Source organism: Oncorhynchus mykiss, chromosome 18, assembly GCF_057628025.1.
Source record: "Oncorhynchus mykiss isolate SJ-2025 chromosome 18, ASM5762802v1, whole genome shotgun sequence".
Classification (NCBI taxonomy): domain Eukaryota; kingdom Metazoa; phylum Chordata; class Actinopteri; order Salmoniformes; family Salmonidae; genus Oncorhynchus; species Oncorhynchus mykiss.
In genome coordinates this window covers 60,669,886-60,694,682 of record NC_143039.1, presented here as the reverse complement: position 1 = coordinate 60,694,682, position 24,797 = coordinate 60,669,886, and the positions used below count along the sequence as shown (strand labels likewise).

Sequence of the window (24,797 nt, the reverse complement as noted above, 5' to 3'; positions counted from 1 at the left end):
GGCGAGCACATGGAGGGCTGTGCAGCCCCCCAAAGAAATGCCACCCCACACCATGACTGACCCACCGCCAAACCGGTCATGCTGGAGGATGTTGCAGGCAGCAGAACATTCTCCACCGCGTCTCCAGACTCTGTCACGTCTGTCACATGTGCTCAGTGTGAACCTGCTTTCATCTGTGAAGAGCACAGGGCGCCAGTGGCGAATTTGCCAATCTTGGTGTTCTCTGGCAAATGACAAACATCCTGCACGGTGTTGGGCTGTAAGCACAACCCCCACCTGTGGACATCGGGCCCTCATACCACCCTCATGGAGTCTGTTTCTGACCGTTTGAGCAGACAAATGCACATTTGTGGCCTGCTGGAGGTCATTTTGCAGGGCTCTGGCAGTGCTCCCTCCTCCTTGCACAAAGGCGGAGGTAGCGGTCCTGCTGCTGGGTTGTTGCCCTCCTACGGCCTCCTCCACGTCTCCTGATGTACTGGCCTGTCTCCTGGTAGCGCCTTCATGCTCTGGACACTACCCTGACAGACACAGCAAACCTTCTTGCCACAGCTCACATTGATGTGCCATCCTGGATGAGCTGCACTACCTGAGCCACTTGTGTGGGTTGTAGACTCTGTCTCATGCTACCACTAGAGTGAAAGCACCGCCAGCTTTCACTCTTTCACTCTGTTGTTTAAGTGTTCCCTTTATTTTTTTGAGCAGTGTGTGTGTGTGTGTGTGTGTGTGTGTGTGTTTCTGCTCATAATTTCCTACATTTTGATAGTCAACCTCTGTCATTATATGTTGCCCTAGAACACTAATAAACCCTTGCTCACTAGAATGTCAGAAATCAATAGAATGAATGCTTCCATCTAGTTGACATCGGTAAAGTTCTCTGTCATCTTTTTTTGCGAAGCAAAGACGTTTAGACACCGGGGAGAAAATGCAATAACAAAAAAAATTAAAAATGATTTTATTTGCAAGATGTCCAAATTATATCAGTATGACCGGTGGTAAGGAAATAGAAAGCTGTGAAAACGACCCAACGTGTTTCTGTTAAGATTTCAGTTTGAATGATTATTTAATGTGGTTGAAATACTATCATCTTTTATGATGCTGATCAAGATAGCACTTCTACAGACGGTATATACAGTGCCATGCGAAAGTATTCGGCCCCCTTGAACTTTGCGACCTTTTGCCACATTTCAGGCTTCAAACATAAAGATATAAAACTGTATTTTTTTGTGAAGAATCAACAACAAGTGGGACACAATCATGAAGTGGAACGACATTTATTGGATATTCCAAACTTTTTTAACAAATCCAAAACTGAAAGATTGGGCGTGCAAAATTATTCAGCCCCTTTACTTTCAGTGCAGCAAACTCTCTCCAGAAGTTCAGTGAGGATCTCTGAATGATCCAATGTTGACCTAAATGACTAATGATGATAAATACAATCCACCTGTGTGTAATCAAGTCTCCGTATAAATGCACCTGCACTGTGATAGTCTCAGAGGTCCGTTAAAAGCGCAGAGAGCATCATGAAGAACAAGGAACACTCCAGGCAAGTTCGAGATACTGTTGTGAAGAAGTTTAAAGCCGGATTTGGATACAAAAAGATTTCCCAAGCTTTAAACATCCCAAGGAGCACTGTGCAAGCGATTTAATATTGAAATGGAAGGAGTATCAGACCACTGCAAATCTACCAAGACCTGGCCGTCCCTCTAAACTTTCAGCTCATACAAGGAGAAGACTGATCAGAGATGCAGCCAAGAGGCCCATGATCACTCTGGATGACCTGCAGAGATCTACAGCTGAGGTGGGAGACTGTCCATAGGACAACAATGAGTCGTATATTGCACAAATCTGGCCTTTATGGAAGAGTGGCAAGAAGAAAGCCATTTCTTAAAGATATCCATAAAAAGTGTTGTTTAAAGTTTGCCACAAGCCACCTGGGAGACACACCAAACATGTGGAAGAAGGTGCTCTGGTCAGATGAAACCAAAATTGAACTTTTTGGCAACAATGCAAAACGTTATGTTTGGCGTAAAAGCAACACAGCTCCTCACCCCGAACACACCATCCCCACTGTCAAACATGGTGGTGGCAGCATCATGGTTTGGGCCTGCTTTTCTTCAGCAGGGACAGGGAAGATGGTTAAAATTGATGGGAAGATGGATGGAGCCAAATACAGGAGCATTCTGGAAGAAAACCTGATGGAGTCTGCAAAAGACCTGAGGCTGGGACGGAGATTTGTCTTCCAACAAGACAATGATCCAAAACATAAAGCAAAATCTACAATGGAATGGTTCAAAAATAAACATATCCAGGTGTTAGAATGGCCAAGTCAAAGTCCAGACCTGAATCTGTGGAAAGAACTGAAAACTGCTGTTCACATGCTCTCCATCCAACCTCACTGAGCTCGAGCTGTTTTGCAAGGAGGAATGGGAAAAAATGTCAGTCTCTCGATGTGCAAAACTGATAGAGACATACCCCAAGCGACTTACAGCTGTAATCGCAGCAAAAGGTGGCGCTACAAAGTATTAACTTAAGGGGGCTGAATAATTTTGCACGCCCAATTTTTCAGTTTTTGATTTGTTAAAAAAGTTTGAAATATCCAATAAATGTCGTTCCACTTCATGATTGTGTCCCACTTGTTGTTGATTCTTCACAAAAAAATATAGTTTTATATCTTTATGTTTGAAGCCTGAAATGTGGCAAAAGGTCGCAAAGTTCAAGGGGGCCGAATACTTTCGCAAGGCACTGTAACTGATGCTGAAAGGAACTCCTGTTCCTGAGTTAAAATGTTGCCTACATTGTAGCATTTTAAAATGTTAAGATTATGTGAGTGGTTATAGACCTACAGACAGTGTCCAGATTTCAGTTTCCATTTAACCCGTCTGAACAGTAGGCTACAGTTCCCTTGACATGCCATAGGCCTATTTGAAGTCCCTGTCTTGTATAGCGCCTCACAATCATCACGCATCACACTATCATTCTCCGTTACAACTTCACCAAATCTTCCTCAAACATGACTTTTCTGGCCCTTACTTCTCTTTATTCTCAACACTCCTTTCACAGCTTTTCTCTTATTGAATTAAACTCCGACATTGTCTCACTCCGACATTGTCCTTTTTGCCTCCGTGGATTGACGTAAACTTTTTCTGCCCGTTCCCAAAAGCCTTTGGTGATTAGCATGTAGGCTATTTGGCGTGTACACAGTTAGGCCCTAAAGCGTAGGCTTATGCACTAATGAGGCAAAGAGAGAGATGATAAACACACACTAATTTCTCATCAAAAGGTAACTATGAAGTGCACATTAAATAATACACTCAGATAGCCTAGTGGTTAAGAGTTTTGGGCAGTAACTGAAAGGTTGCTGGTTTGAACCCCTGAGCTGACTTGGTGAAAAATCTGTCAGTGTGCCCTTGAGCAAGGCACTTAACCCTAATTGCTCCTGTAAGTCTCTGGAGAAGAGCGTCTGCTAAATGACAAAAATGTAAATTATACATTTATGGATTTTTTAAGGAATTGTTTTCTGCTTATTCAACCCGCCCTTTATCCATACAATATTTAATGACCCTAAACCCGTCCGCCCCGCGGTTATACTGCGGGTTATGAGTCAACCCGTGCATCACTAATGTGTGTGCATGCGTGTGTTGGCGCTTACCTGTCTTTGTGTGTGTGTGTAGGTAACGGAGTTGGATGCAGACACTTACAATTTTGTTGCAGAAAGATCCTTTGCCATTGGTGAGTCAATAATAATGTTACTGGGACTTTTATAACTATTTGCCTATAACTACTGTCTGTGAATAATTTAATATTTTCAACCGTGTGTTGGTTCGTCTCTCCAGGCCTGAACATTGTAATGCAGGTCATAAATGGTGACCCTTCACCTGACCCCCGACTGTTGGTCAGCCCTAAACCCCCTGACCCCTCACCCCAGGTCAGCCCTGACCCCTCACCCCAGGTGTCAGAGGTCAGCAACCCCACCATGACCTCTACAGCTCTGTGGTCCTATCTGAATGCCTCCACCAGGACACAGCCTGTCATCGGTAAGTGTGTGTTATTGTTTAATGTGCACTTCATAGTTACCTTTTGATGAGAAATTAGTATCTGTGTTTCTCATCTCTTTGCCTCCCTCCTCTCTCTCTCCCCCTCTCCTGCAGGTGTCAGTATGTTGACAGAGTTGCCAGACAGACATGGTGACTACTTCCTCTGCCGCTGCTGTTCTCACAGGATGTTTACGTCATCCCTCATTGGACACCTAATCTCTGCTCGACACCGCTACCACTACATAGTGGGTTACAGACTGCACACACACTACATAAACGCACATGCACACACACACTACATACAAACTACATACACACGCATGCACACACACACTACATACAAACTACATCCACACGCACGCACGCACACACACACACTACATTATGTCCAGACCTGGGTAAAATACACTATATATACTAAAGTATGTGGACAACCCTTCATGGATGGGATGGATTCTGACATTTCAGCCACACCCGTTGCTGACCATGTTTGTAAAATCAAGCACACTGCCATGCAATCTCCATAGACAAACATTGGCAGTAGAATGGCCTTACTCAGTGACTTTCAACGTGGCACCATCCTAGGATGCCACCTTTCCAACAAGTCAGTTCATAAAATTTCTGCCCTGCTAGAGCTGCCCCAGTCAAATGCAAGGACTGTTATTGTGAAGTGGAAACGTCTAGGAGCAGCAACAACTCATCCGCGAAGTGGTAGGCAACACAAGCTCACAGAACAGGACAGACGAGTGCTGAAGGTGCGTAGCGCGTAAAAATCGTCTGTCCTCGGTTGCAACACTCACTACTGACGATTGATTCTGTGCTTCCAACTTTGTGGCAAGAGTTTGGGGAAGGCTCTTTCCTGTTTCAGCATGATAATGCCAACTTTGCACAAAGGGAGGTCCATACAGAAATGGTTTGTTGAGATCAGTGTGGAGAACTTTACTGGCCTGCATAGAGCCTTGACCTCAACCCCATTGAAGACCTTTGGGATGAATTGGAATGCCGACTGCAAACTAGGCCTTATCGGCAAACATCAGTGCCTGACCTCACTAACGCTCTTGTGGCTGAATGGTAGCAAGTCTTCGCAGAAATGTTCCAACATCTAGTGGAAAGCCTTCACAGAAGAGTGGAGGCTGTTATAGCAGCAAAGGGGGGACCAAATCCATAATAATGCCCATGATTTTGGAATGAGATGTTCCTCGAGCAGGTGTCCACATACTTTTGGTCATGTATTGTACTTTCAAAGACTGGAGCTGATTTCTGACCCAGGTCTGATTTGTGTTTCATGTTCAAGCTCCATACATACTGAACTCAGTAAGTGACATTTCCCACTGGACTGTGTTGTCATAGAAACTAGTGTACCCTGAGCTGGCTGCTGATTGGCCAGTGAGCCCAGAGCTGACGGTGAAGGCGGGGCCTCTTCATGAGGAGCTGAGAGTGAGAGCTGCAGAACTGGAGGCACAGGAGGGACTAGGACAGCTCACGGTAATTAATAACCTATAATCATCTAATCAATATCTGTTTGATCACTGCCCTTATCAATACACTGAACTGAAAACACCAAAGGGAACGGGACAACCCACGATAAACTATAACTATAATCATCTAATTGTAGGGTTCTGAGTCTTGACGGTTTTTAAGATATTGAGAACAACAAACACTTGAATAAAATGTTAGATTTTAATAAAGCTGGGAAGCATACAAACAATACACGTCAATAAAACCAAACAGCAGTGTATATAGGAGAGTCTGCCTCCCTGCATCCTGTGGAATCTATGCATAAACAATCATAAATCTCGATGGACCAGCCAAATGTAAATGAATGCCAGATGTTTCTTGCCGTATTGGGGGAAGGGGGTCAGTCATTCTAACTTTGACATTCCCCCAGATAACAACTTGGACCGTAACGTATGGTGGTTTAACAGGCTCACAAGGCCTTGCAGTTACATTGCAAAGGGCCCTAGGGTCTTCAGGGTTGACTGGTGTGCCTCTAACATACTGGGTAACCCACAAGGATTTCAAGGTACTTCTGGTGTGTAAACTGCATTATGGTTAAAACATACTTTTTTAAATGATTTATTTTTACAGACCTTATGGTTTATATGGTTTAAACAGACTGTATGGTTAAAGGGCCAATCCATAGCTGAAACAGTAACGAAGTGGTTCACCGCACCAATGTTTTGGTAAAAAGCTGAGGGGTGGCGCTTGAGAAATGTACCCACTCTCAAATTCATAGACAAGGACTGACCATCTATGGTATCAAAAGTTATGGTTTTAATCATGTTTGTTTACTTTATTTTGCTTAAAAACATTGGAGTACGTGCTGACCAGACCGCTCACGCATGTTGATTTTGTCCACCTACACCAGACGCGATCAGGATACACAGGTTGAAATATCAAAATTAACTCTGAACCAACTACATTAATTTGGGAACAGGTCAAAAAGCATTAAACATTTATGGACATTTAGCTACCTAGCTTGCTGATTCTAGCAAATTTGTCCTGGGATATAATCATCGGGTTGTTATTTGACCTGAAATGCACAAGGTTCTCTACTTCGACAATTAATCCACAGATAAAAAGGTAAACCTAGTTAGTTTCTAGTAATCTCTCCTCCTTCAGGCTTCTTCTTCTTCTTTGGAGTTTATATGGCGGTTTCCAACCAACTTTAAGGTGCATTACCACCACCAACTGCACTGGAGTGTGGACCTCAGTTCATCTTTCAATCACCCACGTGGGTATATGCTCCTAAAAACCAATGAGGAGATGGGAGAGGCAGGACTTGCAGCGCGTCAAGCGTCACAAATAGAATCGAATTCTATTTTAGCGCCTGGCTACGCAGATGCTCGTTGACGTGCACGGACAGTGTAGGTGCAATGATTGAATAACATTTGTGTACATTTATTTTGTGACATCTATTTTGTGACGCGAGCGATGTGGGCAGCATGTTAGAGTTTGGGTTCTGATGGGTACAGCAGGTGTTCATGAGGTGTTTATGAGTTCTATTCTTCAAGAATCAATATCATAATTTTTTAAGTCCAAAAATGGATGTAGTGTAGCAACTGCAGATTGCTCCTTTAACAGACTATATGGTTAAAACCCTTCAAAATCAATATCTGTCTGATCACTGCCCTCAATACACTGAACTGGAGACACAGGAGGGAACAGGACAACCCACAGCCAACTCCTCCATCAAATAATGAATTAGTCAACCAATCAATCAATCAAAAGTACATCAATCATATGATCTGTTCTGTTATGAAGGTGGTAAAGAGAGAACCTGCTGCTGGAGACACAACCACTACCAATACTGAAGGTAAGACGCACGCACGCACGCACACACAAATACACACATGCACACACAAACATACACACACTCACCTCCTGTGAATGGTTTTGTGTGTGTTTCAGGGACTGCCCAGCAGAGCCAGAACGGCTCACCTCCTCTCACTGTGAAAGAGGAACCGGTTGACTCCACAGTACCGTCTCAGCCCCCTAGAAGAGAAAAGAGGAACAAGAGGAGGAGCAAACCTGTGGTTGGTCAGTATTCCTGTTATCAAGGCTGCCGTTGGTTGGTTCAGCAGTCTCTCAGTTTGGACAGTATCTCAAGTTTGGACCGTAATACTATTTTGAAGTGACCTGTGCGTGGGTGTTGATACGTGTGTGTGTGTGTGTGTGTGTGTAGGTGTGAACTTCCTGGTCCAGGTGTCCCACAGGAGAAGGAAACATTACTACTGTCAGCTATGTTCTGTCAGGATGAAACACGCTATTGCTGATCACATGACCAGCCTCAGCCACCGACACAACTATGTGGTGCGTGTGTTTTTAAGTCTATCTTTTTATTTAGAAAGGTGTGCATCATTACAGGGATGTCAATCAATAACCATTTATTTGGGGGATGTTTGACATGCATTCAATTTCGTTTGTTGTCTTTTGTAGAGGTTGAAATACCCTGGTTGGACCTCCAGCCCGGTAGAGATGGAGAAGAAGCTGTTCAAAATGGCCGTTCACCTGGAGAAGGTCGACAGAGACGCAGGAATGGGCATGCAGGTCAACACGCACACTGAAAGTTTACAATTGTCAGGGTGGAAGTTGTCTGTGCTTCGTTCGTTGGGGCCTGCTTCCTGCGTCAGTCAGGTTGTCTCTGTGTCACAAAGCATGATGAACCCTGTTGACTGTTGCGTACTGTTACAGGAAAATTGTGTGCCTCTTTCCTATAAATTAAACTCAAACTATTTTAGGCCCCACAGACACACATAAACTCCCACTAGCACCAAACGCACACGCTCTGCTAGCACCAAACGCACACGCTCTGCTAGCACCAAACGCACACGCTCTGCTAGCACCAAACGCACACGCTTTGCTAGCACCAAACGCACATGCTCTGCTAGCACCAAACTCACACGTTCGACCAGGACCAAACTCACACTAGCTCCAAACTCACATTTGCTGATGTTCTCTCTCTGTGTAACAGAAGATAGAAGTGGAAGCTGATGAGTACAAAGAGCTGTTGTCCTTTCCTGTGGAGGAAGGTAAGCTTGGACAGAGGAAAAATCCACCCCATTTTGAATATTATATTGTTTTTTGTGCATTTCTGGGCGATGTTGTATCGGTTTGAGGGGTCATGTTTTCATATGTATCTGGGCTATTGCCTTTCAAGCAGGCAGAAATACAGACAGTATGACAAGTTGTATTTCTGCCTGCGTGAACTGCAATAGCTCAGATACACATGAAATGACCCCAGGAATCGATAGAACATCGCTCAGAGATGAACAAAATAACATTCTAAATGGGTTAATCTTACTTTTAATTAATGTGGTTGATATATGGTTGTTATTGTGGTCTTGATCCACAGGTGTCAGTAAACTGCAAGCCATCATCAGACGGCAACAAGAGCCATGCGATCTGAGGCACACAGCTCCCTCGACCAATCACAACCCAGAGGATCTGAGACAGACAGCTCCCTTGTCCAATCTCGATGCAGCCCAATGTCCAGCTCAAGGTAAGTATAAGCCATCTGGGGCTAGAGTTTCAGCAGAACGCGTAATATCTGACTCCTTAGAGGAGAAACTGAGGTCAATCACCTGAAGTTGTATTCCTGTTGTTGAAACTGTTCTTTAGCTGAAACTGTTGTACTGAAACTGTGGGGGGCAGCACTAGGGTGTGTGGGTGTTGGCATGAGATACATAAAGGAGAACCAACCAGTAAAAGCACAGCCCCTTTATTCTCTACGAATCGTGCCGAGAACATAAAAGTGGGTTCACAGATTCTGGTGTCAACTTTTGTTGTGACTTGATTTAAATGAATCTGATGACTGTTAGTGGCGCGGGACTTTAATTCAGGCAAACTTAAATCAGTTTTACCAAATTTTTACCAGCATGTCACGTGCAACCAGAGAAAAAAAAATCCTAGAACACCTTTACTCCACACACAGAGATGCATACAAAGCTCTCCACCGCCCTCCATTTGACAAATCTGACCATAATTCTATCCTCCTGATTCCTGCTTACAAGCGAAAACTAAAGCAGGAAGTACCAGTGACTCGCTCAATAGGGAAGTGATCAGATGACTCGGATGCTACACTACATGACTGTTTTACTAGCACAGACTGGAATATGTAACAGGATTCATCCAATGGCATTGAGGAGTACACCACCTCAGTCATCGGCTTCATCAATAAGTGCATCGACGACGTCATCCCCACAATGACTGTACGTATATATCCCATGGATTACAGGCAACATCCGCACCGAGCTAAAGGCTAGAACTGCCGCTTTCAAGGAGCGCTTAGAAAAAATCCCGCTATGCCCTCCGACAAACCATTAAACAAGCAAAGCGTCAATACAGGATTAAGATTGAATCCTACTACACCGGTTCTGACGCTTGTCGGATGTGGCAGGGCTTGAAAACTATTACAGACTACAAAGGAAAACCCACACGTGAGCTGCCCAATGACGTGAGCAACCAGACGAGCTAAAAGCCTTTTATGCTCGCTTCAAGGAAAGCAACACTTGAAGCATGTACGAGAGCACCAGCTGTCCTAGATGACTGTGTGATAACGCTCTTGGTAGCTTAGCCGATGTGAACAAAACCTTTAAACAGGTCAACATTCACAAAGCCGCTGGGCCAGATGGATTACCAGGACGTGTACTCAAAGCGTGCGCGGACCAACTGACATGTTCACTGACATTTTCAGCATCTCCCTGGCCGAGTCTGTAATATCTACATGTTTCAAGCAGACCACCATAGTCCCCGTGCCCAAGGATGCGAAGGTAACCTGCCTAAATGATTACTGCCCCTTGGCACTCACGTCGGTAGCCATGAAGTGCATTGTAAGGCTAGTCATGGCTCACATCAACAGTATCCTCCCGGACACCCTAGACCCATTCCAATTCAAATACCGCCCCAACAGACCCACAGATGATCTCAATTGCACTCCACACTGCCCTTTCTCACCTGGACAAAAGGAACACCTATGTGAGAATGCTGTTCATTGACCACAGCTCAGTGTTCAACACCATTGTGCCCACAAAGCTCATCACTAAGCTAAGGACTCTGGGACTAAACACCTCCCTCTGGATCCTGGACTTCCTGACGGGCCGTCCCCAGGTGGTAAGAGTAGGCAACAACACGTCTGCCACGCTGATCCTTAACACTAGAGCCCCTCAGGGGTGTGTACTTACTCCCCTCCTGTATTCCTTGTTCACCCACAACTGTGTGGCCAAACATGACTCGAACACCATCATAAAGTTTGCTCATGACACGATAGTGGTAGGCCTGATCACCGACAACAATGAGACGGCCTATAGGGAGAAGATCATAGAACTGGGCAGTGTGGTGCCAGGACAACAACCTCTCCCTCAATGTGAGCAAGACTAAGGAGCTGCTCGTGGACTACAGGAAAAGGCGGGCCGAACAGGCCCCCATTAACATTGACGGGGCTGTAGTTGAGTGGGTGTCCACATCACCAACGAACTGTCATGGTCCAAACATACCAAGACAGTAGTGAAGAGGGCACGACAAAACCTTTTCCCCCTCGGGACACTGAAAAGATTTGGCATGGGTCTCAAGATCCTCAAAAAGTTCTAGAGCTGCACCATCGAGAGCATCCTAACCGGTTGCATCACCGCCTGGTATGGCAACTGCTCGGCATCTGACCGTAGGGTACTACAGAGGGTAGTGCGTACAGCCAAGTACATCACTGGGGCCAAGCTTCCTGCCAACCACGACCTATATAATAGGCGGTGTCAGAGGAAAGCCCATAAAATTGTGAGACTCCAGTCACCCAAGTTATAGACTGTTTTCTCTGCTACTGCACGGAAAGCGTAACCAGAGCGCCAAGTCTAGGACCAAGAGGCTCCTTCTACACCCAAGCCATAAGACTGCTGAACAATTAATAAAATCGCCATCGGACAATTTACATTGACCCCCCCCCACCTCCTTTTTGTACACTACTGCTACTTGCTGTTTATTATCTATGCAAGTCACTTCACCCCCACCTACATGTACAAATTACCTAACCTGTACCCCCGCACACTGACTCTGTACCACCAGTGCCCCCTGTATATCACCTCAATATTGTTATTCTTATTGTGTTACTTTTGTTTCTACTTGGTAAATATTTTCTTAACTCTTCTTTAACTGCACTGTTGGTCAAGGGCTTGTAAGTAAGCATTTCACTGAAAGTCTACGCTTGTTGTATTCAGCGCATGTGACAAATAACATTTGGCCCAGCGTCGTCCGGGTTAGGGGTGGATTTGGCCGGCAGGGATGTTCCAGTCCCATCGCGCACTAGCGACGCCTGTAGCGGGCCAGGCACAATGCACGTTGACACGGTCGCCAGGTGTACAGTGTTTCCTCTGACACATTGGTGCGGCTGGCTTCCGGGTTAAGTGGTCGTTGTGTCAAGAAGCAGTGCGGCTTGGCTGGGTCGTGAGGTACGGATCTCAAACTTTGCATCTCCCGAGTCCGTACGGGAGTTGCAGCGATGGAACAGGACTGTAAAAAGGGGTTAATTAAAACAAACCATGTTTAATTGTTACCTGATTTAGGATCTTCAAGAACCCAAACCTTTGCTCGTCATTCAGTACTCCACAAATTAATTGAATTATTTATATATATATGTGGACGGACCACATATGACTGCCTATTTCACAGAGATGGAGAAAGGAGTTGGGGAAAATAGAGAGCGAGGGAAAATGGGACATTTATAATGGATACCTACGAGGACTGTCTTCACGTTAATCATATACCTTGCACACGAACCACTGCCTGTTTTGGAATTAGAAGCAATGAATATATTTCCGCGTTGAATGGCGTTGTTCGCCATCTATCTCTGTTGAAACCAAAACTTCTTGAAATGGGGTTTTGTTGGGCTTTCCGCTTCTACATGCTCTGATTGTCCACCAGAGGTAACAATGTCCTTCTTAGTTGTCCGGTCTCCAATGAGCTCAGAACTTGTTCTTAGCTCCTGTGGATAGTCAGTTTGAACCACTTTTACACGGACAGCTGCAGCCTGCTCATTTTCGGGTGTGGTCTGCTGAGTTTATTCTCTTCACTTTGTGTTGTTTCAACCATTTCTCACATGTAGCTAACACTCCACGTTTCCTCATCTAGTGTTGAGGTTGAGAGTTCAACGTGTGGACAACGGTTTCACATCTTCTGGTATGGTATGTTACTTCTTAGTCAGTCCTTTAAGGCACTCTGGTCGAAAAGGGCGGTTCCATCACGCTGACAAGCTCTCTGACCTCATTCAGGGCGTGGCTACTTAAAGGGCAACATATCATCAAAACTAAGATCTCGTTAGAAAACTAAAATCACATTCCTGTCTTAACAAAAATATTATCTTCATTCTTGATATTTCCTACACAATGTAAAGGATGTAAACTTGACATAAACAGTGTGAAATCTCTTCAAGTTACAATATTTTAGTTATATAATTGTCACAAAATAGACATTAATGTTCCATAGACCATCTCTTGTTTAGAAATATTGTCCCAGTGTTCACTTTTGTAAGTTAAAGTTTTTGGGCCGCAAAATGTCTCTGTAACAAAAACATTCCAATCACCAAAAAGAGTTCCCTGCTGAATACAATTTACGATTGGCGTGAGGTGTCATAAAACCCCCACATCAATCCCTACTCCCCTCTGTGGGTGAGAGCGGTCTAGTGGACATTGATCCATTGTAACCTGATCTTTGGATCCTCACAGGCGAGTCGTGACACTTTTATTTAGCTGAAACTGTTCTTTGGCTGAAATTGTTCTACTGAAGCTGTATTTTAGCTGAAACTGTTCTTAACTGAGGTTAAGGCATCTGCTGTGTCTCCACTCATCGTTTCATCTCCCTCAGGTATGTGTGGGGCAGAGTCACGTGAGACCGAGGGAGTGTGTCCTCTCCCTGTCAGTCTATCAGAGGAGGAGAATGACCAGACGCTCCTGGTTCAGATCTCAAGTGAGTCACAGAAATATCTCTATCTGTCCATAGGGGTGTGGTTCTTTACCTGAGTGCCATGTTATAAAGTTGCTCTTTCTCTCCACCCTTCTCTCTCTCTCTCTCTCTCTCTCTCGCTCTCGCCTGCTCCCCCCCAGTGTTTTTGGGAGAAGACCAGGAACCCCTACAAGTACCTTCCCCGTTCCTCCAGGATCAGCCATCCCTTACTTCCATCCCTCTCCCACTCTCTACGCCTCACCCTATCCCCCTCTCTTCCTCAAACCCTCCCTCCCTCTCTCCCTCAAACCCCTTTTCTACCTCTCTTTCCACAGTTGTCCTATCTACCTCACCCACCCTCTCTTCCTCCATACCATCCCACACCCCCTCGTTGTCCACAGAGAAGACGACACACCCCTCCCCTGTCTCTGTCCCTGTTCCTGCACCTCTCTCAGCTCTGAGGAGTTCAACACATTTGAAGGACTGGGAGACTTCTCTGAGTCCAGAGTGGTGGGAGAGGAAGAGCCCAGAATGCAGAGAGACGCAGACGCTTCTAGAAATACCAGACAGACACACTCTTCTGGAATACTCGGACAGAGACAGACAGATTGAATACTCAGCGAGAGACCGACAGACTGCATACACTGAGAGAAACCGACAGACTCATCTAGAATACTCAGAGAGAGACAGACGGGCAGACTACTCAGAGAGAGACAGACGAGCAGACTACTCAGAGAGAGACAGACGGGCAGACTACTCAGAGAGAGACAGATGGGCAGACTACTCAGAGAGAGACAGACGGGCAGACTACTCAGAGAGAGACAGACGGGCAGTCTGCTCAGAGGGAGGCAGACGGGCGGACTACTCCGAGGGAGGCAGACGGGCGGACTACTCCGAGGGAGGCAGACTGGCGGACTACTCCGAGGGAGGCAGACTGGCGGACTACTCCGAGGGAGGCAGACGGGCGGACTACTCCGAGGGAGGCAGACTGGCGGACTACTCCGAGGGAGGCAGACGGGCGGACTACTCCGAGGGAGGCAGACGGGCGGTCTACTCCGAGGGAGGCAGACGGGCGGACTACTCCGAGGGAGGCAGACGGGCGGACTACTCCGAGGGAGGCAGACAGGCGGACTACTCCGAGGGAGACAGACAGGCGGACTACTCAGAGGGAGGCAGACAGGCGGACTACTCCGAGGGAGGCAGACAGGCGGACTACTCCGAGGGAGGCAGACGGGCGGACTACTCCGAGGGAGGCAGACGGGCGGACTACTCCGAGGGAGACAGACAGGCGGACTACTCCGAGGGAGGCAGACAGGCGGACTACTCCGAGGGAGGCAGACAGGCGGACTACTCCGAGGGAGGCAGACAGGCGGACTACTCCGAGGGAGGCAGACAGGCGGACTACTCCGAGGGAGGCAGACAGGCGGACTACTCCGAGGGAGGCAGACAGGCGGACTACTCTGAGGGAGAACTGGACGAAGACCAAGAACACACACATCATCACAGTGAACACACACATCAGCACAGTGAACACACACACTTCGAGCAGGCCCCAGCAAGCTGGCTCAGTGTTCCACAGGTGTATCTGCTGCCGGACACACCCGCAGGTGAGAGAAGGCTTCTTGTGACAATGGATGTGTTGATTGACTGTGTTTTTCTGAGGAATACTTGGTGTTTATAGGCTGAATGATGTGTCACTAATAATACTTGGTGTTGATTTGATTGTCTGGTGTGTCACTCACAGCAAAGAGGGTTGTCGGCCCCAGCCACCTGTCCAAATACCTGAAAGTGAAGGGCCTTCACAACACAGAACCGATCATAGGTCAGTTGTGTGTGTGTGCGTGCGTGCTCCAGAACTAAGATGTTTGGTAGAATGTAGAGCGATCTCTCCGATTGTGTGTTAGGGTTTAACAGGGATCAGGTTACAGAGATTTCCCGCCCCAAACCCACTACAGTTTCCCTGGATAAATAACTGCGAGAAACGGGTATATTAAAATAAATGATTTCTATGAACAGGATGACTTAAAATGGAACTGTTATATGCAATGTCAAAATCCTTCTCTGCTCTGCTATCTGCATGATCAATCAATGCTCAGTGTGTGTGAGAGTATGTGCTGTTGTAAAGGCCTATTGTATTGTTTATGCTGAAACTGTACACGCAGTTTCAACCTTGAAATGCAGTTAGTAGGCCTACGGTAACAAAATAGTCTACAACTTTTGAGCTTCCAGTAGGGTAACTACTTTTATTCATTTAGAAAATGTCAGATGTGTAGCAGAGCTTCACTTAAACGAATGCCACCAAGGCAGAATGCTAAATCTGCAAGGGGAGAATAAAGTGTAGCCTACAGGCGGTTCGACAAGTAGATTGATCTGACATGGAGGCCTACACATGCGAGACAAGTGCAGAGAGAGTAGTGGGGGCTTCAGTAAGTACAGGCTTAGCTCAAGCCAACGCAAGATGCAGTCTTACCTCAAGCCAATGCAAGCACTGGATGAAATTCTAGCAGAAATGGTTGCGAGCGACACATTCTCCTACATACCATTGCAACAGTGCCAGCTCCAGGCATAAGCGACATAAGCAGTCGCTTGGGGCCCCAGGCCGCTAGGGGCCCCATCAATCAATCAAATGTATTTATAAACCCATTTTACATCAGCCAATGTCAAAGTGCTATACAGAAACCCAGCCTAAAACCTCAAACAGCAAGCAATGCAGGTGGAGAAGCACGGTGGCTAGGAAAAACTCCCTAGAAAGGCAGAAACCTAGAGAGGAACCAAGCTCTGAAGGGTGGCCAGTCCTCTTCTGGAGATTATAAGAGTACATTGCCATTAAGGCCAGATTGTTCTTTAAGATGTTGAAGAACCCTCCCTCTCAAATAACATAATGTTGAGAGTTAGAATAGTAAAATACACAAGGTGCAACTTCGAAATTGGGTTGTGCATTAAATTGGCGACAGATTTTTTTTTTGCTTAAGTTTTCATGTACCGACTAAAAATCAAAAGTTCAATGTGTTTCCATTGCATTTTCAAATTTACCAATAGTTCTGTCACAAACTATTGGTATTTATTAAGGATCCCAATTAGCTGTTGCCACGCAGCAGCTACTCTTCCTGGGGTCCAAACATATTAATAAGGCACTTACATTACATAAAATATAAAACAGTACATCATATAACATTATTACACCACTACATATCCACAATACAAAATGTTTAATACCACCATAGAACAATATTACAATGTACACTACCGTTCAAAAGTTTGTGGTCACTTAGAAATGTCCTTGTTTTTGAAAGAAAAGCAAAGAATAATGTCCAGTAAATAACATCAAATTGATCAGAAATACAGTGTAGACATTGTTAATGTTGTAAATGACTACTGTAGCTGGAAACGGCTGATTTTGTTTTTTCTCCCATTATCAGCAACCATCACTCCTGTGTTCCGATGACACATTGTGTTAGCTAATCCAAGTTTATCATTTTAAAAGGCTATTTGATCATTAGAAAACCCTTTTGCAATTATGTTAGCACAGCTGAAAACTGTTGTGCTGAATTAAGAAGCAATAAAACTGGCCTTCAGAGTAGTTGAGTATCTGGAGCATCAGCATTTGTGGGTTCGATTGCAGGCTCAAAATGGCCAGAAACAAAGAAACAAAGACTTTCTTCTGAAACTCGTCAGTCTATTCTTGTTCTGAGAAATGAAGGCTATTCCATGCGAGAAATTGCCAAGAAACTGAATATCTGAAGACACAGAATGACACTTCTCGTTTTGCCATTAAGAGATGGAATGTTTGTAAAATACCTGGAAAATATTGTGTGTGTGTTCCAGGTCTGGGCAGTGTGGTGGAGTGTAGAGGCATCTCCCAGGCTACGTTTTTCATGTGTGTGAGCTGTGCTGAGACTCTCTCCAGTACACACATCTGTGAACACATCATCAGCGCGCAACACCAGCAGTGCTACATGGTGAGTGACATCACTAGCAACTACGAAAGTGTGTGTGTGTGTGTGTGTGTGTGTGTGTGTGTGTGTGTGTGTGTGTGTGTGTGTGTGTGTGTGTGTGTGTGTGTGTGTGTGTGTGTGTGTGTGTGTGTGTGTGTGTGTGTGTGTGTGTGTGTGTGTGTAATATGTGAATGTGTTCTTAGTTTTCCCAGTATAGTCCTATGCGCTGTGATTGGTTGAGAGAGCAGCAGCAGCCTCCGAGTCCACAGCTCCTCAGGAAGGTTGCTTCAGCACTGTCACAACTGGAGATGGATCTAGATGCACAGGTAAACATGGAAACCTTCGGGTTCAGGGGTCAGTGGCTGGTCAACACAGGGTCATTGAATGGTTTAGGGTGTAGATGTGGTCAAGGTTAAGGCTGATTTTTACCCTACACAGAACGCAACATAAGAACTACAATTAGCTACGCAAAATGGAGATCATTTTGCGTATCTTGCATACATAAGGTATACATTAGGCTTTAGAGGTTAGGGTTCACGGTTCTGGACAGGGAAAAGGCTATTTTTAAGCCTACTGTTGGTTTTTGTGGTAGTCAAGCCTCTATCCATTTGTGTAAGAAAAGACCGAACTACAGGATTTTCTAACCACACTTGTCTGTCGATCTGTGATGCCACAGCAGACTGGAATGGGACTCATAGATCATAATGTACCTGTCTCCATTGTGTTGCCTAGGTGATGCTGCTGGATCAGATGTGGTATAACCTTGTGCAGTCAGCTCCATTCTACGAAGGTGTGTGTGTGCCTATGTCTGTGCGTTGGTGGGTTTGTGACGTGTATTTGATTGTATTGTATTTGATGATCTGCTGACTGATTTTTTTTTTTGTTGTGTGTGTGTGTGTGTGTGTGTGTGTGTGTGTAGCCATGTACATGCTGCAGGAACAGAATCAGAATGCCCTGTGTCTACACACAGCAAGCAGACATCAGCTTTTTCCCCCAGTTGGTCCTGACCCAGCAACAGAGCAGGGCTTTGACCAGAACTACAGAGTGATGGATAAACTGACCATGGATCAGATTGAGCCGCATCACCCCCTGCAGACAGCAGATACAGTGGCTGGTAAGCTGACTGGAGATCAGCTGGAGTCAGGCCAGTGCATACAGACCGCAGACAGACGGCCAGATAATCAGAACCCGGATCAGCCCCAGTGGAGCCAGAGGTCAGAGAGAACAGAGATGGTCCCTGAGCCAATAAGAGCCAAGACACCACATAATTCTGAGCCAATCAGAGACCAGACACCACAGAACATTGCGCCAATCAGAGCCAAGACGCCAAAGAATTCTGACCCAATAAAATTCCAGACACCACAGAACACTGAGCCAAAAAGAGCCTGGATGCCACAGAACTCCTCAGAACCACATCTGGACCAAGACAACACAGGTGAGAGAAGGAGGGAGGAGATTGTTTACAATTGTTCAACATGGTACTCTTACTTGGATTGGTGGCTACTGTATTGGTCAGAGTTTACAGTGATATAAAGTATGTAATTACTGTATTGGTTAGAGCAATGGAGGTTAGTGAGGTTTCAACCTCTCTTCCTCCAGTCATTGTCAAACAGGAGCCTGTGGACCCCAAGGTGGAACCTCAGCCCCATCCTCATACCCAGCCTGAGGTGGACCCCTTAAAGGGTAGGAAGCATGAGTTTCTACTGACCAATGTAACAACACAGTGTGGTCAAAGACATAGTAACTTAGTTGTAATTACAAGCTGGTACTTACATAGTTCTGTTTTTGGGTTATTACGTATTTATTAACCACTGTAGTCCTCTCCTCTGTCAGATTCCCTGTATGGACACAGAGTCCAATTCTCCCCAGATGTACAGAACCTGGCTGGTGAGACTGAGATCGAGAGACACACACAGAATTCACTGCAGTGGTGACAGAAATAGATGATTGTATGTGTGTGTTCTCTCAGGTGTGTGTGAGGTGGAGTACCAGGGGACCGTCCTAGGACACAGCCAAGAGGTGACACGAAAAGGAGGGGCCACAGAGAACTCCCTTCACCCCACCAAGAACCTGAGAGACTCCGTCAACAACAGCCTGCCTTTGGTCGGTCAGTGTCCCAGGAGTGTGTTCAGATAACAGTGTTTAGTACCTTTGTCTTTCTACCTCTGTGAGTCTTTATTCACTGTGCGTGTGTATGTGAGCGAGCGTGTGGTGTGTGCCACAGTACTGTAAGGGCTTTGTCATTCTCTCGGTGTGTGTGTGTGTGTGTGTGTGTGTGTGTGTGTGTGTGTGTGTGTGTAGGTCTCAGTGCAATGATAGAGTGTTGCAGTGAGGGCCAGGTGTCCTTCTACCTGTGTGTGTCGTGTGGCAGCAAAATTGAAAAAACTCTACTCATCAGCCACGTCCTCAAATACAGACACCGACAGCTGTACCTGGTGAGGCACACACACGTACACACCTCTTACTCAACCATACACACACTAGATACTCACGTAAATGGTGATTGTAGAACAATGACACAACTAAACAGAAATATAATTAAAATAATCTATGCCATGGAAAGTTTGACATATGCCTTAAGACAAAAACAGTTTTTGAAAGAAAATGGGAAAAATGGAAAGCTTTCACAAACCAGGTATTAAGTATACCTTGGTGAAAGCCAATATCATTGCTTTCATATATTGTACTGTTCCTACCTTATGGCATGAGTTGTTTTATTTTTTGCTTTTGTTTCTGCATTTCTGTTTTGCTGCTCTGTTTTTATATTGGAAAAGTGAAATAAAATCTAAGTTAAAAAAGATATATAAAAATGAATATTTAAGGTACACTCACAACACATCAGCTAATCTCCGCTAGTCTCTCCCCACCACGCCCAGACAATGAGGTACCCGTGGTATTTCCTTGGTGTGGTACCAGCCCGAGGGTTGGCAGAACAGTCCAGACTGATGCAGATTGCTAAGGAGGTGGAGGAGCAGAACCATGATGAGCCTGGCACGCTACAGGAGGTGATTCTGGCCCCTGCTGACTTTGACGAGATCAAACGGATGCTGTTTGATAAAGGTGAGTGATTGTTGATAGACTTCTGGGTGATCTGGGACTAGTGTGATTATCTGCATGTTGCTTCGGAACCTGTAGATTTAAATCACTCACTCACTTCTCTTCCTTTTTTTTAAGAGGGTAGATCAGCTTTAATATTGTGGCTTCCATCAATGTAATTGTCTGCATTATTTCCAATCCCCAATATATATTTTTTGCATGTATAACACTTCAGCCAAAAGTTTGGACACACCTACTCATTCCAGGGTTTTTATTTTATTTTTGCTATTTTCTACATTGTAGTATAATAGTGAAGACATCAACATTATGAAGTAACACATATGGAATCATGTAGTAACCAAATAAGTGTTAAACAAATCAAAATGTATTTTATATTTGAGATTCTTCAAAGTAGCCAGCTTTTGCCTTGATGACAGCTTTGCACACTCTTGGCATTCTCTCAACCAGCTTCATGAGGTAGTCACCTGGTATTAATTGAAAGGCATTCGTGTGCTTTATAAAAAGTACATTTGTGGAATTTGTTCCCTTCCTAATGCGTTTGAGACAATTAGTGGTGTTGTGACATGGTAGGGATGGTATACAGAAGATGGCCCTATTTGGCAAAAGACCAAGTCCATATTATGGCAAGAACAGCTCAAATAAGCAAAGAGAAACGACAGTCCGTCATTACTTTAAGACATGAAGGTCAGTCAATACTGAAAATGTCAACTTTGAAAGTTTCTTCAAGTGCAGTCGCAAAAACCATCAAGCGCTATGATAAAACTGGCTCACATGAGGACCACCACAGGAAAGGAAGACCCAGAGTTACCTCTGCTGCAGAGGATAAGTTCATAAGAGCGTCACGAGAATTTTCAATCCCAATGATGATAACTAAACAATTATTTAAGCTTTTACCAATCCCCGAGGTTTGTAAGACCCTGGGTTTAATAATAATTAGGCAAAGTTCCGTAAGGCTTATTCAGAGAACGTTCTAAAGTCAAAAGTGCAAAGACATGTCATTTTATAACCCCCCCCCCCCCCCACACACACACACCTACTTACACAGACACACAAACAGTATCCGGGCTGTATCTTTCCCCACAGTCCACATTCCTCGTTTATCACTACCAAGCTGGCAGTTCCATGCCATTCCCTCCCTCCCTCCCTAGGTTAGAGGGACCTTGGAAGGAGCCTCTTTCCTGTTGTTCTTTGTTCTCTCAACTCTTACACCACTACACAGCAACACAATGGTCTAGTCACACATATTATGGAATTATGACTACTAACACATTTCATACAATTATATGATTTCAGGATGGAATCCTTTAGTCATTACTTTAAACATATAAATTCCCTTATCATAGAGTTACCAGCCTCAGAAATTGCAGCCCAAATAAATGCTTCACAGAGTTCAAGTAATAGACACATCTCAACATCAGCTGTTCAGAGGAGACTGCGTGAATCAGGCCTTCATGGTCGAATTGCTGTAAAGAAACCACAACTAAAGGACAGCAATAAGAAGAAGAGACTTGCTTGGGCCAAGAAACATGAACAATGGACATTACTGGTGTCCATTGGTGGAAAGTCCAAATTTGAGATTTTTGGTTCCAACCGCTGTGTCTTTGTGAGACACAGAGTAGGTGAACGGATGATCTCCATGTGTGGTTCCCACCATGGAGGAGGAGGTGTGATGGTGTGGGGCTACCTTGCTGGTGACACTGTCGGTCTGTGTCTAAGGCACTGCACTGCATCGCAGTGTATATGTATGTATGTATGTATGTACATTTTACGGATACAGTATATTTTACATGAGTTATCTTGTTCTTTTTAGTCCCATCCTTCAGCTCCACTCAACCCCTCCCATCTATCTCTGAATACCATCCGATTTTCTATTTACGATATCTTTTTCAACTGTGCTGTGATATTTCACAAAAGTTCTGAACCTTTCTATTCTCATAGTTTCTACAGATTGTAAATAAAAATAAACATTTTATCTAAGAGTATTATTGATAGATTGACTATGACTTTTCAAATCACCCAGCAGTGCTATCTGCAGAGTTCGCTCCAGGTAAATAGTGCAATTCCTCATCCATTCCTGAACCTGCGACCAAAAACAAGCTATTTTTGGACAGTATCAAAACAAATGAACTAATGATTCTGTCTCTTCGGAGCAAAACCTGCAGAACAGGGAAGGGTTGTATCCCCCATATATAGTGCTTTCGAAAAGTATTCATACTCCTAGACTTTTTCCACATTTTGTTACGTTACCTTATTCTAACATGGATTAAATGAAAAAATGTTCCTCATCAATCTATTCACAATACAGCATAAGGTCCCGATGTTGACAGTGCATGTCAGAGCAAAAACCAAGCCATGAGGTCGAAGGAATTGTCCGTAGAGCTCCGAGACAGCATTGTGTCAAGGCACATATCTGTCTATACAAAACATTTCTGCAGCAATGAAGGTCCCCAAGAACACAGTGGCCTCCATCATTCTTAAATGGAAGAAGTTTGGAACCACCAAGACTCTTCCTAGAGCTGGCCGCCCAGCCAAACTGAGCAATTTGGGGGGGGAGAAGGGACTTGGTCAGGCAGGTGACCAAGAACCCGATGGTCACTCTGACAAAGTTCCAGAGTTCCTCTGTGGAAATAGGAGACCCTTCCAGAAGGACAATCATCTCTGCAGCACTCCACCAATCAGGCCTTTATGGTAGGGTGGCCTGAATGCCAAGCGTCATGTCTAAAGGAAACCTGGCACCATCCCTACGGTGAAGCATGGTGGTGGCAGCATCATGCTGTGGGGATGTTTTTCAGCGGCAGGGACTGGGAGACTAGTCAGGATCGAGGCAAAGATACTGAGAGAGCAAAGTACAAAGAGATCCTTGATGAAAACCTGCTCCAGAGCGCTCAGGTCCTCAGACTGGGGAGAAGGTCCACCTTCTAACAGAACAACTACCCCAAGCACAAAGCCAAGACAACGCAGGAGTGGCTTCAGGACAGGTCTCTGAATGTCCTTGAGTGGCCCAGCCAGAGCCTGGACTTGAACATGATTGAACATCAGTGTAATCACTGCCAAATGTGCTTCAACAAAGTACTGAGTAAAAAGACTGAAAACTTATGTAAATGTGATATTTGCAAACATTTCTAAAAAGCAGTTTTTACTTTGTCGTTATGGGGTATTGTGCGTAGATTGATGAGGGGGAAAAAAATATTTAGTACATTTTAGAATAAGGATGTAACATAACAAAATGTGGGAAAAAATCATGGAGTCAGTATATTCCAGTATATCCAATATATTCATGATTTCTTTAAGTGCATTCGGGTGATAGTTTGTAGTGTTTTCTTTACGGTCCATTGAAGTATTTAAAACTGAATTATAATCTCCCACCATAATAATAGAGTCTTGTATTGCTTGTAGGCTTGGTAAATTATTATATATATTTTCAAAGAAGCGTGGATCATCATTATTTGGACCGACTAGATTAATGAGCCAAATATGTTTATGGTCCAATGACATATTTAAAGAAATCCATCTTCCTTGCAGAATCTGGACAATTTGTCCATTCGGATAAAAATGATTGTTAATTAATATCACCACCGCTTTGCCCATGGAATAAGTATATTTCACAAGCCCACCTCCCCCAACCACACAATCCTTTTTCCACACAACTTCATTTAAAATTGTTAAATGACTTTCCTGTAAACAATATATATTATATTCCTTCTCTTTCAGCCAGGTAAATACTGATACTCTTTTCTTATTGTCTGCTAAGCCATTACAATTATAACTGGCTATACTTATTAAGTTTCATCTCTATTTATCATAATATATGTTTGTAAACCTCTCTCCCTCCCTCCCTCTCCAGCTCTATCCCGTTTGCAGGAGATCTGTAGAGAGCAGAACCAGACTGAACTCCTCACCATGGTCACCAGCAAACCTGAACCAATAGTGGTCAAGCAGGAGATTGTGGAGTGCCAGGTGGTCTCCCATCAGGCCTTGGGGCAATTCCTACCGCCACAGAGATGTAGGAGAAACACGGGTGAATTGAATACTATCTTACTGTTAAGCTACAGAAAATGATGATAATACTGTAATTATAAACTGGGTGGTTCGAGCCCTGAATGTTGATTGCCTTGGTATATCATATCATAGCAAATATTTGTGCTGTTGTAATTATGTTGGTAACCAGTTTCTAAAGCAATAAGGCACTTCGGGGGTTTGTGGTATATGGCCAATATTCCACAGCTAAGGGCTGAATCCAGGCACTATGTGTGGCGTCGTGCATAAGAACAGCCCTTAGCCGTGGTATATTGGCCATATCCCACACTTTGGGCCTTATTAAGTATATCTCTCACTCTATTCAATT

The 24,797-nt window shown here is 44.6% G+C and overlaps 1 protein-coding gene across 10 annotated transcripts in view; it reads left to right on the top strand.

Moving 5' to 3' along the window:
* LOC110496850 (uncharacterized) overlaps positions 1-24,797 on the top strand; it is a 107,242-nt gene that overhangs the window by 76,719 nt on the left and 5,726 nt on the right. For 7 of the 10 annotated variants that reach the window (XM_090208990.1, XM_036953217.2, XM_036953222.2 and 4 more), the window contains 23 exons: positions 3,672-3,729; positions 3,834-4,034; positions 4,149-4,279; positions 5,385-5,519; positions 7,299-7,350; positions 7,446-7,574; positions 7,720-7,847; positions 7,974-8,084; positions 8,509-8,566; positions 8,890-9,036; positions 13,383-13,484; positions 13,622-15,067; positions 15,205-15,282; positions 17,286-17,419; positions 17,599-17,721; positions 18,128-18,185; positions 18,315-18,830; positions 18,995-19,078; positions 19,229-19,282; positions 19,365-19,502; positions 19,697-19,830; positions 20,272-20,455; positions 24,297-24,470. In XM_090208990.1, coding sequence (XP_090065116.1) covers positions 3,672-3,729; positions 3,834-4,034; positions 4,149-4,279; positions 5,385-5,519; positions 7,299-7,350; positions 7,446-7,574; positions 7,720-7,847; positions 7,974-8,084; positions 8,509-8,566; positions 8,890-9,036; positions 13,383-13,484; positions 13,622-15,067; positions 15,205-15,282; positions 17,286-17,419; positions 17,599-17,721; positions 18,128-18,185; positions 18,315-18,830; positions 18,995-19,078; positions 19,229-19,282; positions 19,365-19,502; positions 19,697-19,830; positions 20,272-20,455; positions 24,297-24,470 — 4,375 coding nt within the window. The remainder of the gene's footprint in view (positions 1-3,671; positions 3,730-3,833; positions 4,035-4,148; positions 4,280-5,384; positions 5,520-7,298; positions 7,351-7,445; positions 7,575-7,719; positions 7,848-7,973; positions 8,085-8,508; positions 8,567-8,889; positions 9,037-13,382; positions 13,485-13,621; positions 15,068-15,204; positions 15,283-17,285; positions 17,420-17,598; positions 17,722-18,127; positions 18,186-18,314; positions 18,831-18,994; positions 19,079-19,228; positions 19,283-19,364; positions 19,503-19,696; positions 19,831-20,271; positions 20,456-24,296; positions 24,471-24,797) is intronic. The other 3 variants (XM_036953221.2, XM_036953220.2, XM_090208991.1) reach the window with 3 other exon arrangements.